The 18,879-nt window shown below is 43.3% G+C and overlaps 2 protein-coding genes across 2 annotated transcripts; one reads left to right on the top strand and one right to left on the bottom strand.

Annotated features, from left to right (window-relative positions):
* Window positions 1–100: 100 nt before the first annotated feature.
* Window positions 101–8,364, top strand: polg (polymerase (DNA directed), gamma). Its single transcript, XM_008275877.1, has 23 exons — window positions 101–131; window positions 1,174–1,771; window positions 1,956–2,151; window positions 2,364–2,531; window positions 2,673–2,819; window positions 2,964–3,043; window positions 3,163–3,345; window positions 3,536–3,678; window positions 3,810–3,933; window positions 4,039–4,263; window positions 4,348–4,462; window positions 4,975–5,058; window positions 5,246–5,359; window positions 5,476–5,636; window positions 5,724–5,777; window positions 5,860–5,977; window positions 6,086–6,221; window positions 6,339–6,585; window positions 6,686–6,808; window positions 6,931–7,099; window positions 7,383–7,591; window positions 7,675–7,835; window positions 8,278–8,364. The coding sequence occupies exons 2-23, from the start codon at window positions 1,200–1,202 to the stop codon at window positions 8,334–8,336; spliced, it is 3,588 nt and encodes a 1,195-aa protein (XP_008274099.1). The 5' UTR covers window positions 101–131; window positions 1,174–1,199; the 3' UTR covers window positions 8,337–8,364.
* On the bottom strand, window positions 8,002–18,693 carry fanci (FA complementation group I). Its single transcript, XM_008275876.1, has 37 exons — window positions 18,491–18,693; window positions 18,319–18,391; window positions 18,100–18,230; window positions 16,730–16,883; window positions 16,554–16,611; window positions 16,328–16,369; window positions 16,019–16,142; window positions 15,838–15,923; window positions 15,608–15,740; window positions 15,424–15,501; window positions 15,197–15,333; window positions 14,921–15,101; window positions 14,741–14,828; window positions 14,501–14,631; window positions 14,345–14,415; window positions 14,095–14,209; window positions 13,825–13,947; window positions 13,566–13,634; window positions 13,380–13,481; window positions 13,098–13,292; window positions 12,671–12,792; window positions 12,411–12,572; window positions 11,851–12,030; window positions 11,576–11,742; window positions 11,429–11,499; window positions 11,164–11,280; window positions 11,030–11,081; window positions 10,820–10,947; window positions 10,257–10,322; window positions 10,067–10,163; window positions 9,755–9,939; window positions 9,617–9,673; window positions 9,470–9,529; window positions 9,284–9,352; window positions 9,048–9,143; window positions 8,804–8,905; window positions 8,002–8,528 (listed from the first exon to the last, which is right to left on the bottom strand). Exons 1-37 carry the CDS (start codon window positions 18,581–18,583, stop codon window positions 8,466–8,468), a joined length of 3,978 nt encoding a protein of 1,325 aa, XP_008274098.1. The 5' UTR covers window positions 18,584–18,693; the 3' UTR covers window positions 8,002–8,465.
* Between the last annotated feature and the right edge of the window lie 186 nt (window positions 18,694–18,879).

Consider the following 18,879-nt stretch of genomic DNA (forward strand, 5'->3'; position numbering starts at 1 on the left):
CCCTGGTCCACCGCGATGCGTATCCAATCATTACTTCCCATTCTCAAAAGCGCCGCGGTCATCCCGACCACACGGGGGCGCTAACGCTTGCTCAGCTCTCACAACCCCGTGAGTAAAGAATCAATGCTAAGGTAGCTATCATTTACTCTGGAGTGATTCAAACATATTATGTTTGGTTAACGTTATAATTAATGGGCAACTCATAGCGGCTGAGGCGCGTTATTTAGCTCTTGCAGGCAGTCTAGCGAGGACTGTCAACAGCGCAGCGCTAAACAGTTAGCATGTGTTTAGTTGCTGTCAGGTTAGCATGGTTAGCAAAGTGTTGGTAAACATGCGTGAGGAGGCTGGTGGTGCAGCAGCGACAATAATGTGAGAGTGAGGCGACTAATTTTCTACTAAGTGAAGTAGCTGTACTATGATGCAGTTGGTGAAGCTGGTTGAATTTCAGTGCAAGTGCTTTCGGTCATGTCTGGAGTTGATAAAGTTGCTGTAAACACAAGTTATCTGAGTGAAATGATCAAAATGCTGTGGAGTTGGCAGAGATAAGTGATGAGAGACAAGCAGACACATTTAGAGGCTCACAAAACCACTGACACGTGAATTAACAAACTCTAAAAGACGAGTATGATTTTGGGCACTTAACTATATTACAGTAACAAGTCACAAATCATAACATATGATCAAACATTATTTATCTGTGTCTAAAATCTATCTAGTACCTTGATATAGCAGCATGTAGTCCCAGTTTGTGCCATACAGTACATAGATAGATAGATAGATAGATAGATAGATAGATAGATAGATATTACAGATAAGAAAAAGATAAAGTGCAAATGGTGGTAATAGAATAGACTCTTGAAATGCAGTATACAAGTAATAAAGTGTAAAGAAAGGGTCCTTGAGCCGTTAGCAGATCCAGGATTATTACATGACAAGGTACAAATAATGCTGATAGAATATACACTATAAATGCTGTATTAGAAGAAGGTGTATGGGTTCAGGACGCAGGATTATTGCACAGTTGTCACTGGGATGTGGCAGCCAACAGTCCAGGTCGTGAGCCTCTGCCTTTAACCAAAGTGCTACCTTATGGCTGTGAGAGAGAAACTCATGAGAGGCAGAAACTTAACCTTACTAATCATGTCACCTTGTCATTGTATCAATATCTTACAGCTCTAGTGAGAAGTCCCCATGAGGTGATGCTGCGTGTGTCACGCTGTCCTCTGCTGAGGACTCTTAACTCTCTACAATGGACGAGGCTGCGTTCCTTCTACTCCACCAAGCTTCACTCTCTTCAGGGGGAGACCTCTCCAGAGACTCGCCTGAACCCCCTTAACATTCAGATGCTGTCGAAAAATCTCCATGAGCAGATCTTTCGAGGACTGGAACCAGAGTACAGAGAGGATGCCGTAGAGCGTAGCATTGAGCACTTGCAGAAGCACCAGCTGTGGGGCAAAGAAACATCACTGTTGCCCGATGTCACGCTCAAACTTCCCCAGATGTACGGCAAAAACATTGATGAGCACTTTCGTAAGTTGGCTGAGAAGCAGAGCTTTCCCTACCTTGAGGCTGCCATCAAGCTTCACCAAGCTGAGCTACCGCCCATGCCTCAGGAATGGAGCTACGAGGTTGGCTGGACACGCTATGGGCCCAATGGGGAGAGTCAGAAAGTTGATTTCCCAGAGGAGTCTGCATTGGTGTTTGATGTGGAGGTGTGCATGGCGGAGGGGCACTGTCCCACACTGGCTGTTGCTGTGTCTCCCACAAACTGGTGAGGACTGAACCAAACTCATTTTAAGGACAGAAATGCACCTGCTTGCATTTAACAGTTTTGTTAGCTTTGTTGTGGTGTTGGGTTAGTTGTTGCACTTGATAGACAGAACATGGATCTGTATGATCCACTAATATTGCCAAAAACCTGCTAAAAACACACTATTAACGCTCTCACTTGCTAGGTACTCGTGGTGCAGTAAGCGTCTGATTGAAGAGAGATACTCCTGGTCTAACCAGTTGAGCCTTGCTGACCTCATTCCACTGGAGACACCATTCAACTCTGCCCGCGCCCCCAAGGGTCAGTGGAAGAAGAGGCTCATCGTGGGCCATAATGTCAGTTTTGACCGTTCTCATATTAAAGAGCAATATCTGCTCAAGGTTGGTATTCACAGAATGCTGCGTTTTGACTTTCTTTCACATGTACTCTTTTACACTTCCTAGCATTTTATCTCCTTTCTTCGTTTGGGTTGCACCTTTGTTGGATGATCCACATGATAAAATATGCCCAGTAGCAGATTCTGACGTTCTTTGTGAATGAAGTCGATGTTTAGTACATTTAAAAAAAATGTATGTGTTCTCTTTCCTCTAAGGGTACAAAGGTTCGCTTCATGGACACCATGAGCCTTCACATGGCCATCTCGGGGCTGACAGGATTCCAGCGCACACTGTGGATGGCCAATAAGATGGGTAAAAAGAGGGGTCTTCAGGAGGTCAAGGAACACATTAAGAAAGCTGCATGGAAAAAGGAGGGCCCAAAGGTTTGTGTGTTTTTTGTTTTTAACCCACAATATACATTATGAGTGGCAGTGTGCAGGTTTGCTTTAGCAGGAAAAGTCAAGATCTTTATGTTGGGTATTTATTAGACTAAATTCAGTGTTGACATGATGTTCTGTGCATAGATCGGCTCCTGGGACTGGGTGAACATCAGCAGCATCAACAATCTGGCTGATGTCCACGCTCTGTATGTGGGAGGGCCGCCGCTGCAGAAAGAAGCCAGAGAGACCTTTGTGAAGGGAACCATGATGGATGTCAGAAACAACTTCCAGGTCAGAGGTTCTTGACAAAATGTGCGTCAGATAGTTATTGAATGTAGACCAAAATTGTATGTAATTTTATATCTTCTGGATGACTTGTGCTCGTCACAACTTGCAGTCAGGCAAAAATAAGTTTGCTTCTGCTGTCACCTACAGGAGTTAATGCAGTATTGCGCTCTGGATGTTGAGGCCACACATCAGGTGTTCACAGAGCAGCTACCCCTCTTCATGGAGAGGTCGGTAACTCCCAGCATTTTCGGTATCTCTGACTGCATGTGTACTGATGGTGTAGATAAGAATATATGGTATTGTGTTATTCACATTGCCACAACGTTTCTCCTCTGTGTTTAATAAGGTGCCCTCATCCAGTGACGTTTGCAGGGATGCTTGAGATGGGCGTGAGCTACCTTCCTGTCAATCAGAACTGGGGGAGATACCTGGAAGACTCTCAGGACGTTTACGAAGAGCTCCAGAGAGAGATGAAGAAGTCTCTGATGACTCTAGCAGATGATGCCTGCCAGCTATTGCAGGATGACAGGTGAGAGGAGCACTGATTCTTCCTCTTATTATTGTTTTTGTTTTTTTTTTACTACATTTAACATGGCTATACCAGTGTGACACATAAAAGGAGGATGACATTATGCATAATATGTGGCTGAGAATCCCAAGGCAGTAAAGGGCTTTGTATAAAAACATTCCCATTGCATGTGGTGTGTATTTTTTTTAAGATACAAAGAAGACCCCTGGCTTTGGGATCTTGAGTGGGATGTGCAGGAGTTCAAACAGAAGAAAGTAGCTGCCAGCAAGAAGAAAAATTCCAAAAAAGCAGCTGAACCACAAGCTGCTACTCCTCTACCAGAGTGGGAAGACGGTATAAGTTCAGAACCTGAAACATATTCATTTGGCTGATCACGTATTTCTTATTAAGCTTATTTATTATAACAGTATGGCACAAAGGTTGTTAGTAAAGTAACGGATGAGGTGATTGTTGGTGATCATTAGACCCAGGTCCACCATCTGAAGAGGAGATGGCAGGTCCCTGTCCCAGCAGGCTGGCTGTTGAGAACCTGAAGGAAACAGTGAATCGACTTCCTAAGAGACGGCAGCATCTACCTGGACATCCAGGGTAAGACCACTCTCAAGCACACAGCCTGGTATTTATCAGCGCTCAGTGTTCTCCATCATTTACCACTGACAGGGTAAATTAGTCCATTTTTATTTTCTCCCTCAGGTGGTATCGTAAGCTGTGTGAAAAGATGTCTGCGGAGGACAGCTGGTCACCTGGAGCCAGTCTCATCAGTCTACAGATGAGATTGACCCCTAAACTCATGGGTCTGACATGGGATGGTTTCCCCCTGCATTACACAGAGAAACATGGCTGGGGCTACCTGGTACCTGGACGCAGGGACAACCTAAATCCTCAGGAGGAAAACGACGGGCCTGTGTGCCCACACAGGTACTTACTGCTCTTAAAATAGAAACATGGCAAGGTCATTTCTTACCAAGTGTTTGTGTATTAAAGCCTTGTTGTGTTCCACAGAGCTATTGAGAGTGTTTACAGAGAGTACTGTGAGCAGAACAGCAAAGAGAAGCCTGAATATCTGGACTCCAGCCCTTCAGATGAATGGTTGACAGACAGCACAGTGTGGGCAAAGGTGCATACACGCATAATGTAATGTGACTGAAGTATTGTCATGTTTGAAGCAATTTGCATTAACAGTTGCACCACTTCTTCTCAGAGTCATGACTCGAGCCAGAAAAAAAACAAACAGATGTTACACGTACAACTTACTCTTTCCAGAAACAGGGATTGTGCTAATGTCCATAAGGAATAATCATCTATAATAGGCTGCTTAAAAATCATACAAAATTAATTCCTCTAGCTTCAGATTTTGTCTGATAATCATCAAGTTTAGAGCTTTTCTTTAATATCAACAGCAAACAAGATGGTTTTCGTTAAAGTTCAAACAGATCAACAAATAAATCAGTGTGACGTTCTAAGGTGCACTTTCACCAAATGTACTTTTCCCCCCGGTGCTTTATATGAACTATACTGTGCCAATTCTTTTTTCAGTCAGTGTTATACTGGGTAACTTATCAGGCTTATGGGTCTGGAAGGATAGAATACACTTCATGAAAGAGACGTGTTTCTCAATGTCATTTCTAGGTGGAAGAATTAGGTTCCCTGGAAAGTCTGACAGAAGAAAGTAGCATCTCAATGATTAGAAATGGAGCGCAGAAGAAAAACAAGGTGAGTGCAGTGGGGTTTTTTTTTTTTGCAGATGCTTCACATCTTTAAAGCCCTAGCATTTAATCCAATGCTTTAATACCTTTCTAAATATAGAACTGACTTGTTTAACTTATACATGTTGTGGTTTTTTATTGTTTGTTTTCTTGCTTCATTGTGATTGGTTTATGACATACTGTATCACCAACAGTCCCAAGATCAACATCACGTCCAAGCAAAGAGTCAGTGCGATTATCACCATGGAAACGGCCCCTACAATGATGTCGATATTCCAGGTTGCTGGTTTTTCAAATTGCCGCATAAGGTGAACAGACGTTTCCTTGTTTACCTGAAGTGCTCTGAATAAGTAGCATTGGCACAACGTCATTCCATTGAGCTACCTACGGTGTCTAAGTGTCTGACCACTATTTGTGTTTCTAGGATGGTAATCACAACAATGTCGGCAGTCCTTTTTCAAAAGACTTCCTGGCCAAGATGGAGGACGGCACTCTTAGAGCAGGAAGGGGCGGAACCAACGCAACACGAGCTCTGGAAATCAACAAAATGATGTCCTTCTGGAGGAATGCCCATAAACGTATTAGGTACCCGTCAGTTTCTGCCATAAAAGTATTTATCACTTCCAGTCGGCTGGTGAATGAATACATGCTTTGTTTCGTGCCCCTTTGCAGCTCCCAGATGGTGCTGTTTCTCAAAAAGGGGGAGCTTCCTCACGCTGTCAGCAGGTCTGTCTGCAATATTAAAAGCAGTCGCTTAATTTATAGTAAAGTCATTGCTGTATGTAATAAACTTTCTGTCCCTCCAAAGACACAAAGAGTTTGATGAGGAGGGCCAATATGGTGCCATATTACCTCAGGTCATCACGGCTGGAACGGTAACACGGAGGGCTGTGGAGCCAACATGGCTGACTGCCAGTAATGCACGGGTAAGAGGCAGAGCCGACGAAGAAAACTGAACACCTGAAGTATGAAACTGGGCTAATTTGTCTTCATCAGACTTGAAAGGATTTTTTTGCTGTTTGTTGTGTCCTCAGCGGGATCGGGTAGGCAGCGAGCTGAAGGCCATGGTACAGGTTCCTCCAGGATATCACCTGGTTGGAGCAGACGTAGACTCGCAAGAGTTATGGATCGCTGCGGTGCTCGGGGAGGCTCACTTCGCTGGCATGCATGGTGAAATCTCTTACTTTTATTTTTAAAAAACTATTGTTAAAGTTGTCGAAGTGCGTTGTAGTTGTCTGCAGCAGCATCTGATAGTAATTCTGCCTAATAAGTGTCTTTGTGTTTTAGGTTGTACGGCGTTCGGTTGGATGACCCTTCAGGGAAAGAAGAGTCAGGGCACTGACCTGCACAGCCGTACTGCTGATGCTGTGGGCATCAGCCGAGAGCACGCAAAGGTGTTCAATTACGGACGCATATACGGTGCAGGGCAGCCGTTTGCTGAGAGGCTACTGATGCAGTTCAACCACCGCCTTGATCAGACAGAAGCTGCCAGTAAGGCCAGGCAGATGTACGCCTTAACAAAGGGTATACGCAGGTAAGTTCAACAAGATTGTTGGATCAGTTTGAGCTGAGATTTTATTCTTAGTAACGCAAGCTGAGCTCTATCCCTGCTTGTTTGTTATATCTTTTGCCAGTTACCTTCTGTCAGAGGAGGGTGAGTGGCTGGTCGATGAACTGGACATAGAGGTGCAGAGGGAGGAAAGCGGAGGTGTCTCCCTGCAGGAATTGCGAAGGATCAGCAAACTGGCCTCAAAGTGGTGAGAGAGGAAGTAAAACAAAAAAAATTGCAGAGCCATTTTAGTATCACAGCACATTCTGTTAAGTTGTCTCTGGTTCTCTGTGTCTTATTCTGCCTGCCTATGTTTATATATCCCCTCAGCTCTCAGCGGAAGAGGTGGGATATTGTCGGCAAACGTCTGTGGGGTGGAGGCACCGAGTCGGACATGTTCAACAAGCTGGAGAGTATAGCTCATTCAGCGAAGCCAGCAACTCCTGTTCTCGGCTGCAGGATTAGCAGAGCACTGGAGCCCACGGCAGTTAGCAATGAGGTGAGAAGGTGTTGATTAGTGGGACAGGACAGCTTCTAATCAACGTGTTTATATTAAACGAACATGAGCAGTCTCCATTAGTAGTTTATTTCTGGAGAATCTTTATAAAAAGATGTTTATTACCTTTAAATATTTTACTGTCCACTTTGATTTACTGTTGCATTTTTTTTCCTTGAAGTGATTTGTGCCATAAACATCCGTTGTTATTGCTAATGGAGCCTTTGAACAACAAAATAACACCTTTAACCTTCAAAGTAAGATGTTGCTGAATTCTTTTTGTTAGTTTATCACCAGCAGAGTGAACTGGGTGGTGCAGAGCTCCGCGGTGGACTACCTACATCTGATGTTGGTGGCCATGAAGTGGCTCTTTGAGGAGCACAACATCGACGGCCGTTTCTGCATCAGCATCCACGACGAGGTGCGGTACCTCGTCCGCAGTGAAGACCGTTACCGAGCAGCGCTGGCGCTCCAAATCACAAACCTGCTCACGAGGTCAGCTCAGTGTTTGCTCTTTCTGTCCAAATGTGCAACTAAATTGGCAGCGCTTCTGATTGTGCTGCTTCTTTCCCCTGCAGGAGTGTGTTCGCTCATGCGTTAGGCATGCAGGACCTTCCACAGTCAGTAGCTTTCTTCAGTGCCGTGGACATCGACCAGTGTCTGAGGAAGGAGGTCACCATGGACTGTGTGACTCCCTCCAACCCCACAGGGGTGGAACGAAAATACGGCCTAGCACCTGGTGAGTCCAGCGCACCATCATCAGCCTTTTATATATATATATATATATAGCACCTGGTGAGTCCAGCGCACCATCATCAGCCTTTTATATATATATATATATATTTTACAACTGATGTGTTGGGAAAAATGTTTAATTGTCAATAAATGAGTACAAAGTCTATAAGTAGAATAAGGAATATAATATTTATTTCAAAACGAAACAACTTTAATCTTAACAGAGCAGCTTTTATCATTCATCCGCTTGATGAAATAGGAGCAGGAAGTCAAATTACTTCTTGACAAATCTTAAAATAATGTAAAACCAAAGCAACAACTTTAATGTCAGTTGAAAATAACTAAGTACATTTAATATATGTACAAAATACATATTTCTTTTGAATAAAGCAAAGTATAGGAACACAACGAGATCATCAAACTGTGTGTGTGCAAACTTTCCACAGGTGAAGCCTTGGACATCTACCAAATCATCGACATCACCAAGGGCTCTCTCCACAAGTAAGGTAGCACTTTTTGAGCTGCTGTTATTCTGAAAACAGCAGTTTGAAACAAGCAACTACCAGGACGCTGTTCATCGGCTGGTCGAGTGAAAACGTGAGGAAAGCATCAAACGGAGTGGTCCAATATCAACTCAGTGTTTTCTCTTCTTCTGTTTGGGTTCTTGCGTCTCTTCTGTGTCCTGGGACTCTGTGGGCTGAGAGGAAAAAAATGGAAGTGCAGACATTAAGAATCCAGCCAACAAACAGGACTGACATGCAGCTCAAAACATCACGTGTGCATGATGAAGCTTTCTTAAACCAAGTTTCGGTTTAATGTTTTAGCCACATGCACCACCAGGGGGAAACATTTCAACAAGGAACACAGTCTGGATATTGTGTCAGCTAACTAATGTGATACAGTAAAATGTGAGAAAAGAGGCAGTTGTGTGTGATAAACTGGTATTTGTGGTCCTGTTGGAGCTGAGCTGACCTCCTGACTGTCGTCCTGCTCCTGCAGCGCTGCGTCCAGGGTAGCAGCGTTGATGCGGAAATCTCTTGAGGTGCTCAGCTTCATGTACTGCATCAGATTTACCTGAACAAACGTAGATACAGATGTTGGAGGTTGAACACTGTGTCTTTTTTTTAACTGACAGCACTTATCAGACAGCTGTTGTTTGTTAAGTATTTTTATGTATATTTTGTAAATTATCTCATGTGCTGGAGTTCACACATACCTTTGATTTCTTTGTAAGTGTGATGAGATACTTCTCATACTGTTCAATGCTGAAGATCAAGTTAGGGATGGCCTTTGTCTCACGTAGAAGTTTTGCCTACCAAACGGGAAAAATATATACAGACTTGTTCAAAAGTTGTCGGTTGTTTCTGTACATTTTTTATTAATACAACAAAGAAACTAACAGTGTGAGTGTGTTCTTTAATCAGTGCATTTGTAGGAGGTGAGTGTTCTTACAGAGCCGGCAGTGTTGACTTCATTCCTTCTCTTTTTCTTCTTGTCATCTCCACCACTGAATTCGCCACTCTAACACGTAGGGAAAAAAAATCATTCTTAAAGCCTCAACCTCTTGAGGATGAAGTTGCATGTGTCACATCCGTAACAACAAACCTCTTAAGATCGCAAAAGTGAACCGAGCCGTACCTGTGCGTATGTGATGAAAGAGTAGCACTGCGGTGTTAGGTGGGAGCCCGATAGTTTGACCTGCACAGATGGCGCAGGAGACATTAATCAAGCATGGCATTAGAAATACTGGAAGATATAAATCAAGTGACAATAGCTCGGACTCACCAGCTTCTCAAAGCGAGTTGGCAGTGCCCCGTGCTGGCTGGCGCACACCTGGATGTACTAAAAGTAAGACGAAGAAAAGAAGAAGTCACACTTGGCCCCAACGCTCTCACTTAAATCATCGAGTGGACGAGTACGCACATATTTGACCAGGGTGGTGAGGATGGTGTACGTGCGGCTCAGTTCCCTCAGCAGCGTAATGGTGCAGGTGCCCGGCAGAAGGGCCGTCTGAACAAGCTCATTTAATGCCGTCAAGAGAGTCCCGAGCTGCACTGTCACTGCTTTCTCAAGTGCATCCTGCTGGCCTGCAGTCTGGGAGGCCTCGTCTGCACATCAGGGACATAACATCAGAGTAGTTTCAGTGGCATTTACTGAAAAATGCATCGCTTCCCTCATCCACTCTCAACTCTCTGCATCAATCCAAGTGAGCATCAAGAGTAAAAGGCCTCTTACCGGAGCCCAATTTGTCAGAGGCTGTCTGACTTTTCTTTCTGGCAATAAGCCAGTCCACTTCATCGAGCACTCTGTCAACTTGAGACAGGACCAGCAGCTGGGAAAAGAGATTAAAATGACGATGAAGAGGAAGGTGAGCAACGCTAAGCAAACAGAATCGGAAGCTTACAGTTAGAAAACCAACACTTACTGCAGCGGTCGTGGCAGTTTTCATGTTGACGATGTTGAAATGTGACTGTTTTTCCACCTCCACATCCTGATTGTAGCGAAGAAAAGGCAGAATAAAAGAAATGGCACATGATTGTTGGTTGCATTGTTATAGAAGATTATTGTCATACATTTACTGTCATAAACGTATTGTTAGTACAGCAAATTGAGTTACAGCTGACTGCTGATAGAAAAGAAAGTTTGCTGTGTGTCAACAATAATAATAATAATAATAATAATATATTTTTTTTAAAAAAAGGACAATTCTGGCACTGCAGAGTAATAAACTGAAAGTTCTAACATGGCCGATATCTACTGATACTTAGAAAACATGAAGTTATGAGATTAAATGAAAGTTGTTCTAATAGTATCAAGCAAAAATGTACATAACATCAAATGTGGAAATTGAGATATAAAATAAAAACTGTGCAGCCTAATTGAGCATAATTAAATCACTATAATTTTCTGATATTAACTGATGCCACCTGCTTGGTTGCGTTTCTTTTAAAGCACAATGCCAAGTACATAAGGTGTAGTTGTGTGTACCTGATCGATATCTCCCAGCTGGCTGTGGATGTCTTGGCAGAGCTCCAGCAGCAAACTTACAGGACTCTTATAGAGAACATGCAGGTTGAAGAGAAGTGAGAGCAGCCCCTTTGAGAATGCAGCATCCTCTAAAAGGAGAAAGAAATGCACTTTAGGACACGCGTCACTGCACCGAACACAAGCAGAAACATGAAGCAAACTGTCGCTCACCAAAACTCGTCTCCTTGCAGATTTTCACAGTCCATGTGATCATCTGAACAAACTGTTGATTAAATGTAGACGTATTAGAAAGCATCCTTCACTTTGCCCAAAAAAAAAAAAAGTGGATGCGAGAGCAGACCTACCTGTTGGGAGGAGGGCTTTAGCTGGCGTGAGAGCACAGTCAAGATGCTGACCAGCAGCTGAGCCTCTTTACTGTTAAATTCCTCCTCAGCTCCTGTTAACTGAGTGAACAGCGCCCTCTATTGACAGAAAAAGAGAATTGAATTTTAGTGAATTTGCTCAACAAGGTGTGAAAAGCCAGGTATCTGTCATATTATTATGGCTCCTTGTGCAGAATTAGCCTCACATTCCTTAGTGTATGGAATATTATTTTCTGTACAGATACACCTGAAACTGTCGGATGTAAAAGTAGTTCATCTCTGTTCCATCGTCTTGCTCTGCATCATCTTCTGCGCTGTCTGTGAGAAACAAAATATGATGAATTGTTGCGTCGCAAAACCTAGAAATTAACTGCTTTTACAGTGCATGTCCAACCCATGGCAGAGAGGAGCTGGGCCATCTTGTCTGGGTAGCGCTGCTGGCAGGTAGTGAAGATCCTGAGCAGACCCTCCAAACAAAGCTGCGACAAGCTGGAGCGCTTCTCCTTCTTTCCGGCCTCCTCCACCACACTGGGGATGTTTGTGTAACGCCACATCAGCACGCTGGGAAGACATTTAGACAAAGATCACTTACTGTCGCAGCAGTGTCACAGAGAACAAAAGCATGAAGTCAAACTAACTGCTGTTATTTGGACCAAAGGGGATTTCAACCTTGTCATGTCACAGAGGAAGCGGAAGGTTCTGTCTGTGCTCTGTCCATCTGGACCATCTGTGTGACCAGTTTCCTCCAGCTGCTGGATCTTCTGTACAACCACGCTTACTGCATAACGCACAAATTCTCCATTTGAGCGAAGCACTGAAAGAGCTTCCTCCCTGCTCTGAGTAGTATCTCTGGAAGAAAAGAAAAAAAAATCTGTTTTTTTCAATGCTTAACTGTTGCAGTGACATTTAGAAAAACAGTTTTTGAGTTCACAGCTTTTCATAGTTCTTGTAAATACAAAGCCTAGAAGTCTTTGCAAACTACAAAAAAAACACAATCAATACTCATTGTCCATCCATCCATCATCTATACACCGCTTGGACTTCCCGGAGAGAATCCACGCTGCACGGGGAGAACATGCAAACTCCACACAGAAAGATCGCAGGCATCCTAACCGGGACGCGAACCAGTGACCATCTTGCTATGAGGCAATGGTGCTAAACACCGAGCCACCTTGCAGCCCCAATACTCACTGTATGTATTTTTATAATCAGATACAACCATTTGATACCTGAAGAGCACAGTGACAAGAGTTGATGTGAAGCCCATGGAGAGCAAACTGCGAGGCGTCTTGTGTGAAGGCACTCGACCCTTTCCAGATTTCTCCTTCAAGATCTCAGACAGCTTGTGGTAGCGGCTGAACAGCTCAATGAGCTCCTCAAAGCAGCTTTTACTGAAAGACGCAGAAGCAAACCCATAAACAAAAAAAAACAAATCACCGCTATAACAACGAACAACAAAATACAGCGTACAAAGAGAGATGGTTGTTACCTGTAGTTGGCTGTGACAAAGTTGTACTCCATGAGGACCTCATACACTCCCATCACCAGCACAGCGTAGATGTTGTTCTTCACTCCAACACTGGATCCCATTGAAAACTCTGCTGACTTGTCCTGTTCATCAGATAGACACATAAGGCTTAAGGCAGTGCTTCCAGTGGCACAATATCAATGATTTCTTTCTTTATTTTTAATTTTATTTTTTTTTTAACTCAGACTACTTATTTTCATAGAATTACACATTGCTAGTGATTGTTATTTTACAGTCTTAGTGCAGGTATCTTCCACACAAAGTCAGTAGGATTTTATTGATGGTGTTTAGGGGAAAGCAGGAGGCACTAAAGACCTCTGAAATCTAAACAACGCAGCTCAGTGCAGATTTCTCTTTAACAGCGCATGCTCCTGTTTTGAGTTCATACCAGTTCAAAGTCCTCAAGTTCACTCTTGATCATGCGTCTTGTCATGCTCTCTAGGATTGCCTTAAGGTCAGACTGGTATCCCTCCTCCTCTTCCTCATCATCATCGTCATCACTGTCGCCAGCATTGCGTCTGGCTGACTGGCGCATGTTTTGCAGCCACAGCAGGCAATGTACAGTGCAGCTCACCAGATGGGCCTGAAACGGAACAAACACTCTTTATGACAGCACATATTGACCCAGCTAAAGCACACCTGCCATAATGCTGCAATGAAGAGGAAGTACCAGCGGCTCCTGGAGGTAGACTTGGTCTCCGTGAGCAGTGATGCACGGCTCCAGTTTCACAGGCGGCAGGAGGTCTTGTTCAGGCTCGTAGTATCGCTTCAGCTAAAGATACAAAGACTTGACATACGGCTCCCGATGCAGGCCAACATACACCTGACACAACATGGACTTAGTACACACACATACCTGTGAGAAGAGGGTCTGCATGATGGAGCTGGCAAGTTGAGAGTTGCGCCGAAGAACGTCATAGAAACCCTGAAATACGTAGGAATTTTCTTCGTCAGTTATAGCTCATGTCTTTGTCAAAAGATGTTTATCATCCAGTAAAATAAGGAATTCCTGCGCTCAACAAAATTGTCAGTCGGTTAGTTATTATAGCGCAGGCAATGTTACCCGCAAACGTAAAAATAACCAATAAACATGGCATAGAAAAGAGGCCTCTGACCTCATAGAGCATGAGGCGCACATCAGCCTGCTGGCCCAGGCAGCGACGCAGGCTGCTGAGGATCTCCAGGCAGAACGCTTCATTGGCAGCGGAGTTGTAACGAGAATGAACATCCACTTGGATCTACGCAGGGATTCAGAAACACAGTTACTATTTGGAAGGCCAGGTTTTAAAAATTCACACCACAGCCGCTGATGTTTTCCAGCACCTTTGTTGCACATGTGCATACTGTACGTACAGAGCATGTGATGAGTTTAACTGGAACTGTACCTGGCTGGAGGAGATTGCCTGACTGCACTGACTCGAAGCCAAGCTGCCCAACACTTTGAAGTTCTTCAGCAGCAACAAGAAGCCAGTCACTGCAGACTTCCTGCCATCCAGTTGGCTAGAAGAGAGTCATTTAGGAGAGGGTAAAGTAGTGAGAAAAAGCTTCTTTTTTTTTTAAATTAAGCTTTCAAATACACTGATTAAAACATTAACTGTACTGATAATCTCTGTTTAAGAGCGAAGTTCTACATACCTGGAAAACATGGCCTTGCGGAGAACCAGGATTAAAGCATCTTTCAAGGACATGCTGATCTTGAGCAAAGGCTGGAGAATAATCATCAATAAATGACTGGACAACAGAAACCTCTACAATGTGCATATGTGCCTGTCTGTCTGTCTGTGTAGGTACCTGGACAGCTTTCAGTAGACCCTGAACAGTAGCCAAAGGCAGGTAGGACATGTGGTCAAATGTCTCTGTCACCTTGGAGGACGACTCCAGGAGGATCATGGGAGCGGAGACCACAATGTCAGAGAAAAGATCTGTTGATAAGGAAACAAAAACATAAGAACAGTCAAAATGCAGTCCCTACACTGATTAGGCGTTGTTGCACATTTAATAGCTGGCACCACTATCTAAAAATTGCATTACCCAGGTAATGACTGACAGGTGAGGCCGTCTTTGTGACTAGTCGATTCAAGACCTGCTCCAGTATCTCCCCTCTTATAGGCTCGTGCATCTGTCGTGAACAGACACATCTTCGGGTGAGGAAAGCATCACTTCCAAACATTTAGATGGTTCTAATTATATCTAATCAACACCAAAAGTTACCTTAAAGCCCTGGAGCAGCACCTGTCCTCCCAGCTTGCATGCCTGCTGAGTGGGGGTTCGGGCTACAGTAGCAGACCCCTCTGTGTTCTTGCCAAAGGGTCCAGGTTTGGGTCCAAATGTGTCCATGAGGAAGAAGCCCAGCTGCACCAGACCCTGAGTAACATGATCCCATCCAAACACACTGCATAGGAGGGAGAGTAGAGAATAGCTGCTACATTGTCTAATTCTTAATTGGAAGGCTTTGAAAGGGGTCAATAGATATTCTGTTGCTCTTACCTGTTCTTGACTGTGTCCAGTATCATCTGAGCCACACTACTGTGACCTGGCAGGAGATCTTGTAAGAACTTTGACCCCTGTTGCAGCTGCTCATCCTTGAAGCTCTTGATGATTGCCCCCTTTAAGAGGTCAAACACCTACTCAAAACAGGGAAATGAGAAAAGAAATAGTAAAAAATGTAAAAAGACTCAAATGAGTAGAGGAAGCGTATGGCATAGATTTCTTACCTGATCTTCATAACGTTGGATACGTGCCACTGAGAGCAACAGGGCAACGCTGAAAGGACACAAGTCCACGTATGATGTCTGCAAAACGCAATTAAAGATTTATGGCACAGGCTACATTAAAAATGCAATGAAAATGTCTCAGATAATTAAAACAGCAAACAGGAGAGTTATGCTTTTTCATAACCTTAAAGCTTTTGAGGAATTCTCTCCCAAGCTCATGGTCAAGTCGTGCAGCAAACACTATGTGGAGGATAGCAGTTCCCTCCACATGCCTGAGCTGGTCCTGTGGAATGGACTGAACTTCTAAATCCAGGCTTCTGAGGAAGATGAAATAAACAATCAGTTAATGGAAACTGTGCAGTAGGATTGAGAGTGTGTACAGCATGTGCCGCTTGTTGTTTATGAACCACTCACTCTCCGTGTTTCTGCTCTTCTTCCTGGCGAACATCTTGCTCTTTAAAATAACTGATGATTCCATCCAGGACCTGTTTCTTACAACCCTAAGAAACAAAACACAGGACAAGCATTTAGATAATTAACAGAGAAAGAGCAACAGTGCTGCCGAAAAATCAACATGTCACACACAAACACACACCTTTGCGGATAAAAGCAGCAGCTGGTAAACCAGCGGCGGGATCTCCTGCAGATCTAGTTTGGTGAACATCCTCAGTACTTTCTCCACCAGAAACTGCAGCTCCTCTGATGACAAGGGCACATCCCTAAAATGAGGCAGGCACAAATAAATTACAGAACAAAAGCAGCTGTAACATCATCGTGAAACATTCTAAAAGCTCACTGAACATTACAGTCGCAATAAATAAAGGGCAAGGAGTGGAAACTCTCATTATTCTGATGGAAACTGAAAAATATCAGAGCATGTGAGCCTTGCAGTGAGAGTTGTTACCTAAACATGGTGGTCAGATGGATAACACATTGCGGGTCCCATCTAAAAAAAGAAGAACACACAAAATCAAATATACTAGCATTGCGATCTATAAGGATTTAGGCATAAATTGGCAAGTAAATATTCAAACACTGTCAAGAATTCACTAAAACCTACGAGTACATTGGCTCATCTACATGTAAATACACTAACAATTTAATTTTAATAATATCTGAGATGCCCCCACCTGCTTGAACAGAGGCTGTTAATGAGCTGCTTCTTGTATTCCTCACCGCTGAGTTCTCCTAAAGTTAAAACAATATATCAAGCAACCACAAGAGATGGAGATTCATCATCTTTTGATATATTTGATATAAAGAACTTTAGACGAAGAAGTTACCATGGTTGGTAATTTGCAGTTACCTTTGCCATAAGCCAAAGAGTCACAGGCCGCAAGGGCAGTAAGAACAGTTGGAAACAGCTCCAGGGATTTCCCACTGCCCATTTTCCCCACTTTAATGGCGTCAACAAAAAGAGATGCCAGTTGTGCAAGAGACGGTCCGGACAGTGTGTGAGTCTGTATGCGACATTTAAAAGGCAAAATGAGAAATAGACAGAAACTTATATCTGTGCCATCTTGGACATATAATATGATGAGATAAGTATGCTAACATGTCTTAATAAAAAAAAACAAACAAACAAAAAAAAAAACAGGATAGCAACAGTAAAATCTCTTAAAAAAACAGATGAAACGTCTGACACGAGATCAGAAACCAAGAAGCGCTAAAAATGCACAACCATACAGATTGGTGGCAAATTAAAAGATAAATCAACATAATGTGTGATAGTCAGGTGTTGGGTCACCACATGCCACCAAAACAGTTTCAGTGCACCTTGACATTAATTCTGGAAGTGTCTGGACCTCTATTGAACAGAGGGACCACATTTTTTACAAAAGATATTCCCTTGAAGGTTGCCGGTTCACATCCCAGTGAGAACACCCGGGATCTTTCTGCGTGGAGTTTGCATGTTCTCCCCGTGCAGCGTGGGTTCTCTCCGGGTTCTCCGGCTTCCTCCCACACAGTCCAGAAACATGTTGAGATTAATTGTTGATTCTAAATTGTCCGTAGGTGTGAATGTGAGTGTGCTTGGTTGTCTGTCTCTAAGTGTAGCCCTGTGATAGACTGGTGACCTGTCCAGGGTGTCCCCTGCCTTCACCCTGAGTCAGCTGGGATAGGTGATTTATCCTGCCTCTTTTGCTTCCTAAATAACATATTTCTGAGAGCATTTCCTCAGTCTGTGTCTTATTGAGTTTTTCATTTGTGTTTGTGGGGTGTATTGGGTTTTTTTGTTTGTATTTTATTGTTTTTTTTAAAATATCTTTTGCTCTGTAAAGCACTATGTTTTACATTTCATTTATTTTAACAGTGCTGCATAAATAAAGTCTGACTAATGGACTAATATAGGAGTCAGACTTTTTCATTAATTTCACTCATCTGCAGTTAAATTCATCAGTAGTTGTGTATTGTTTTCTACATCTCTACAGCATTATTTGGATCTCTTTTTATATGAATTTATGTATCACTTTCATGTATCTATACAGTATTTGGATATAGTAATCACAATGCAAGAAACCCCAAAACAACGAGAGATTTCCAGACATCATAACACATAAGAAACAAGACTCGATCTGACTGAACAGCCATTATTAAACACAGAATCCTGCTGGAGTGGTGACTTGCACAATTATAAAAAGCACCAGGTTAGACTTTTTTTCTTTTTTTTTTTTTTACCTCCAGCATCAGCAGTCCAATTATATCAGCTGCCATCTCAGTCTGAAGTTCTCCAGACTCACACAGAGGGATGCAGTGTTCATATACCAGCAGTCTGCGTTTTGATCCTTCAGTTGAACTGGGTGGTGAGCCTAAACAAAACAAGCACACACTTGAACCGCACACTAATATTTCGGACACCAACAGACACACAAATTGTAAATGACACTGTGTACCTACCTTTAAATATGCCTTTAATCATGGTACCGACCTTCTTGCCTTTGAGTGCGCTGTTAGTGATCACAGTGATGAGCTGGAGAGCAGAAAACAGAATAAAGTGCTGTTCGAGAAAGCAGACAGAGTTTTCTGGAGGAGCTTTATGTCGGGACAAGATGGCAAAAAAATAACTTACTTGGTCATTTGTGACTGAGGACAGATACTTCTGAAGTTCTGCGGTACTTTCTCCAAGTGACAGCGACACGATTTTATCCATTTCTGCCCTCATGATCCACTCAAGTTGCTGGTAAACTAGTTTGTCGTAGCCTCAGTCAAGCTAATAACGTCTATACGTTACTCTTATTCCTGCTTATCGCTCGCTGAGCCGCATTTAATATCGTCAGTTCGATTTAATTTGGTGAAATAACAGTCAGTGAAAAGAAAACCTTTCAGTGTTCGTAGTAACGCTTTCATAACAGTAAGCGAATTTCCCGCCTGCAAACACTTCCTGTTTTGCTTCGTGGTTGCCATGTTCCCCAAACGCTCTCCCCCAATCACAATGTTGAATCATCCCGGTTGCAGTTC

This window comes from Stegastes partitus, unplaced genomic scaffold (assembly GCF_000690725.1).
Source record: "Stegastes partitus isolate 25-593 unplaced genomic scaffold, Stegastes_partitus-1.0.2 Scaffold60, whole genome shotgun sequence".
Taxonomy (NCBI): Eukaryota; Metazoa; Chordata; class Actinopteri; family Pomacentridae; genus Stegastes; species Stegastes partitus.

Bases quoted from the DNA above. Each gene is read 5' to 3' on its own strand.
- polg (XM_008275877.1), top strand. From the start codon at position 1,200: ATGCTGCGTGTGTCACGCTGTCCTCTGCTGAGGACTCTTAACTCTCTA. The intron at 3,044-3,162 runs GTCGGTAACTCC...GTGTTTAATAAG, and splicing joins CTACCCCTCTTCATGGAGAG to GTGCCCTCATCCAGTGACGT. The intron at 5,778-5,859 runs GTCTGTCTGCAA...GTCCCTCCAAAG, and splicing joins CTTCCTCACGCTGTCAGCAG to ACACAAAGAGTTTGATGAGG.
- fanci (XM_008275876.1), bottom strand. From the start codon at position 18,583: ATGAGGGCAGAAATGGATAAAATCGTGTCGCTGTCACTTGGAGAAAGT. The intron at 14,632-14,740 runs GTAATGCAATTT...CCTTATCAACAG, and splicing joins ACCTGTCAGTCATTACCTGG to ATCTTTTCTCTGACATTGTG. The intron at 10,164-10,256 runs GTAAGTGTTGGT...CTCTTTTCCCAG, and splicing joins AAACTGCCACGACCGCTGCA to CTGCTGGTCCTGTCTCAAGT.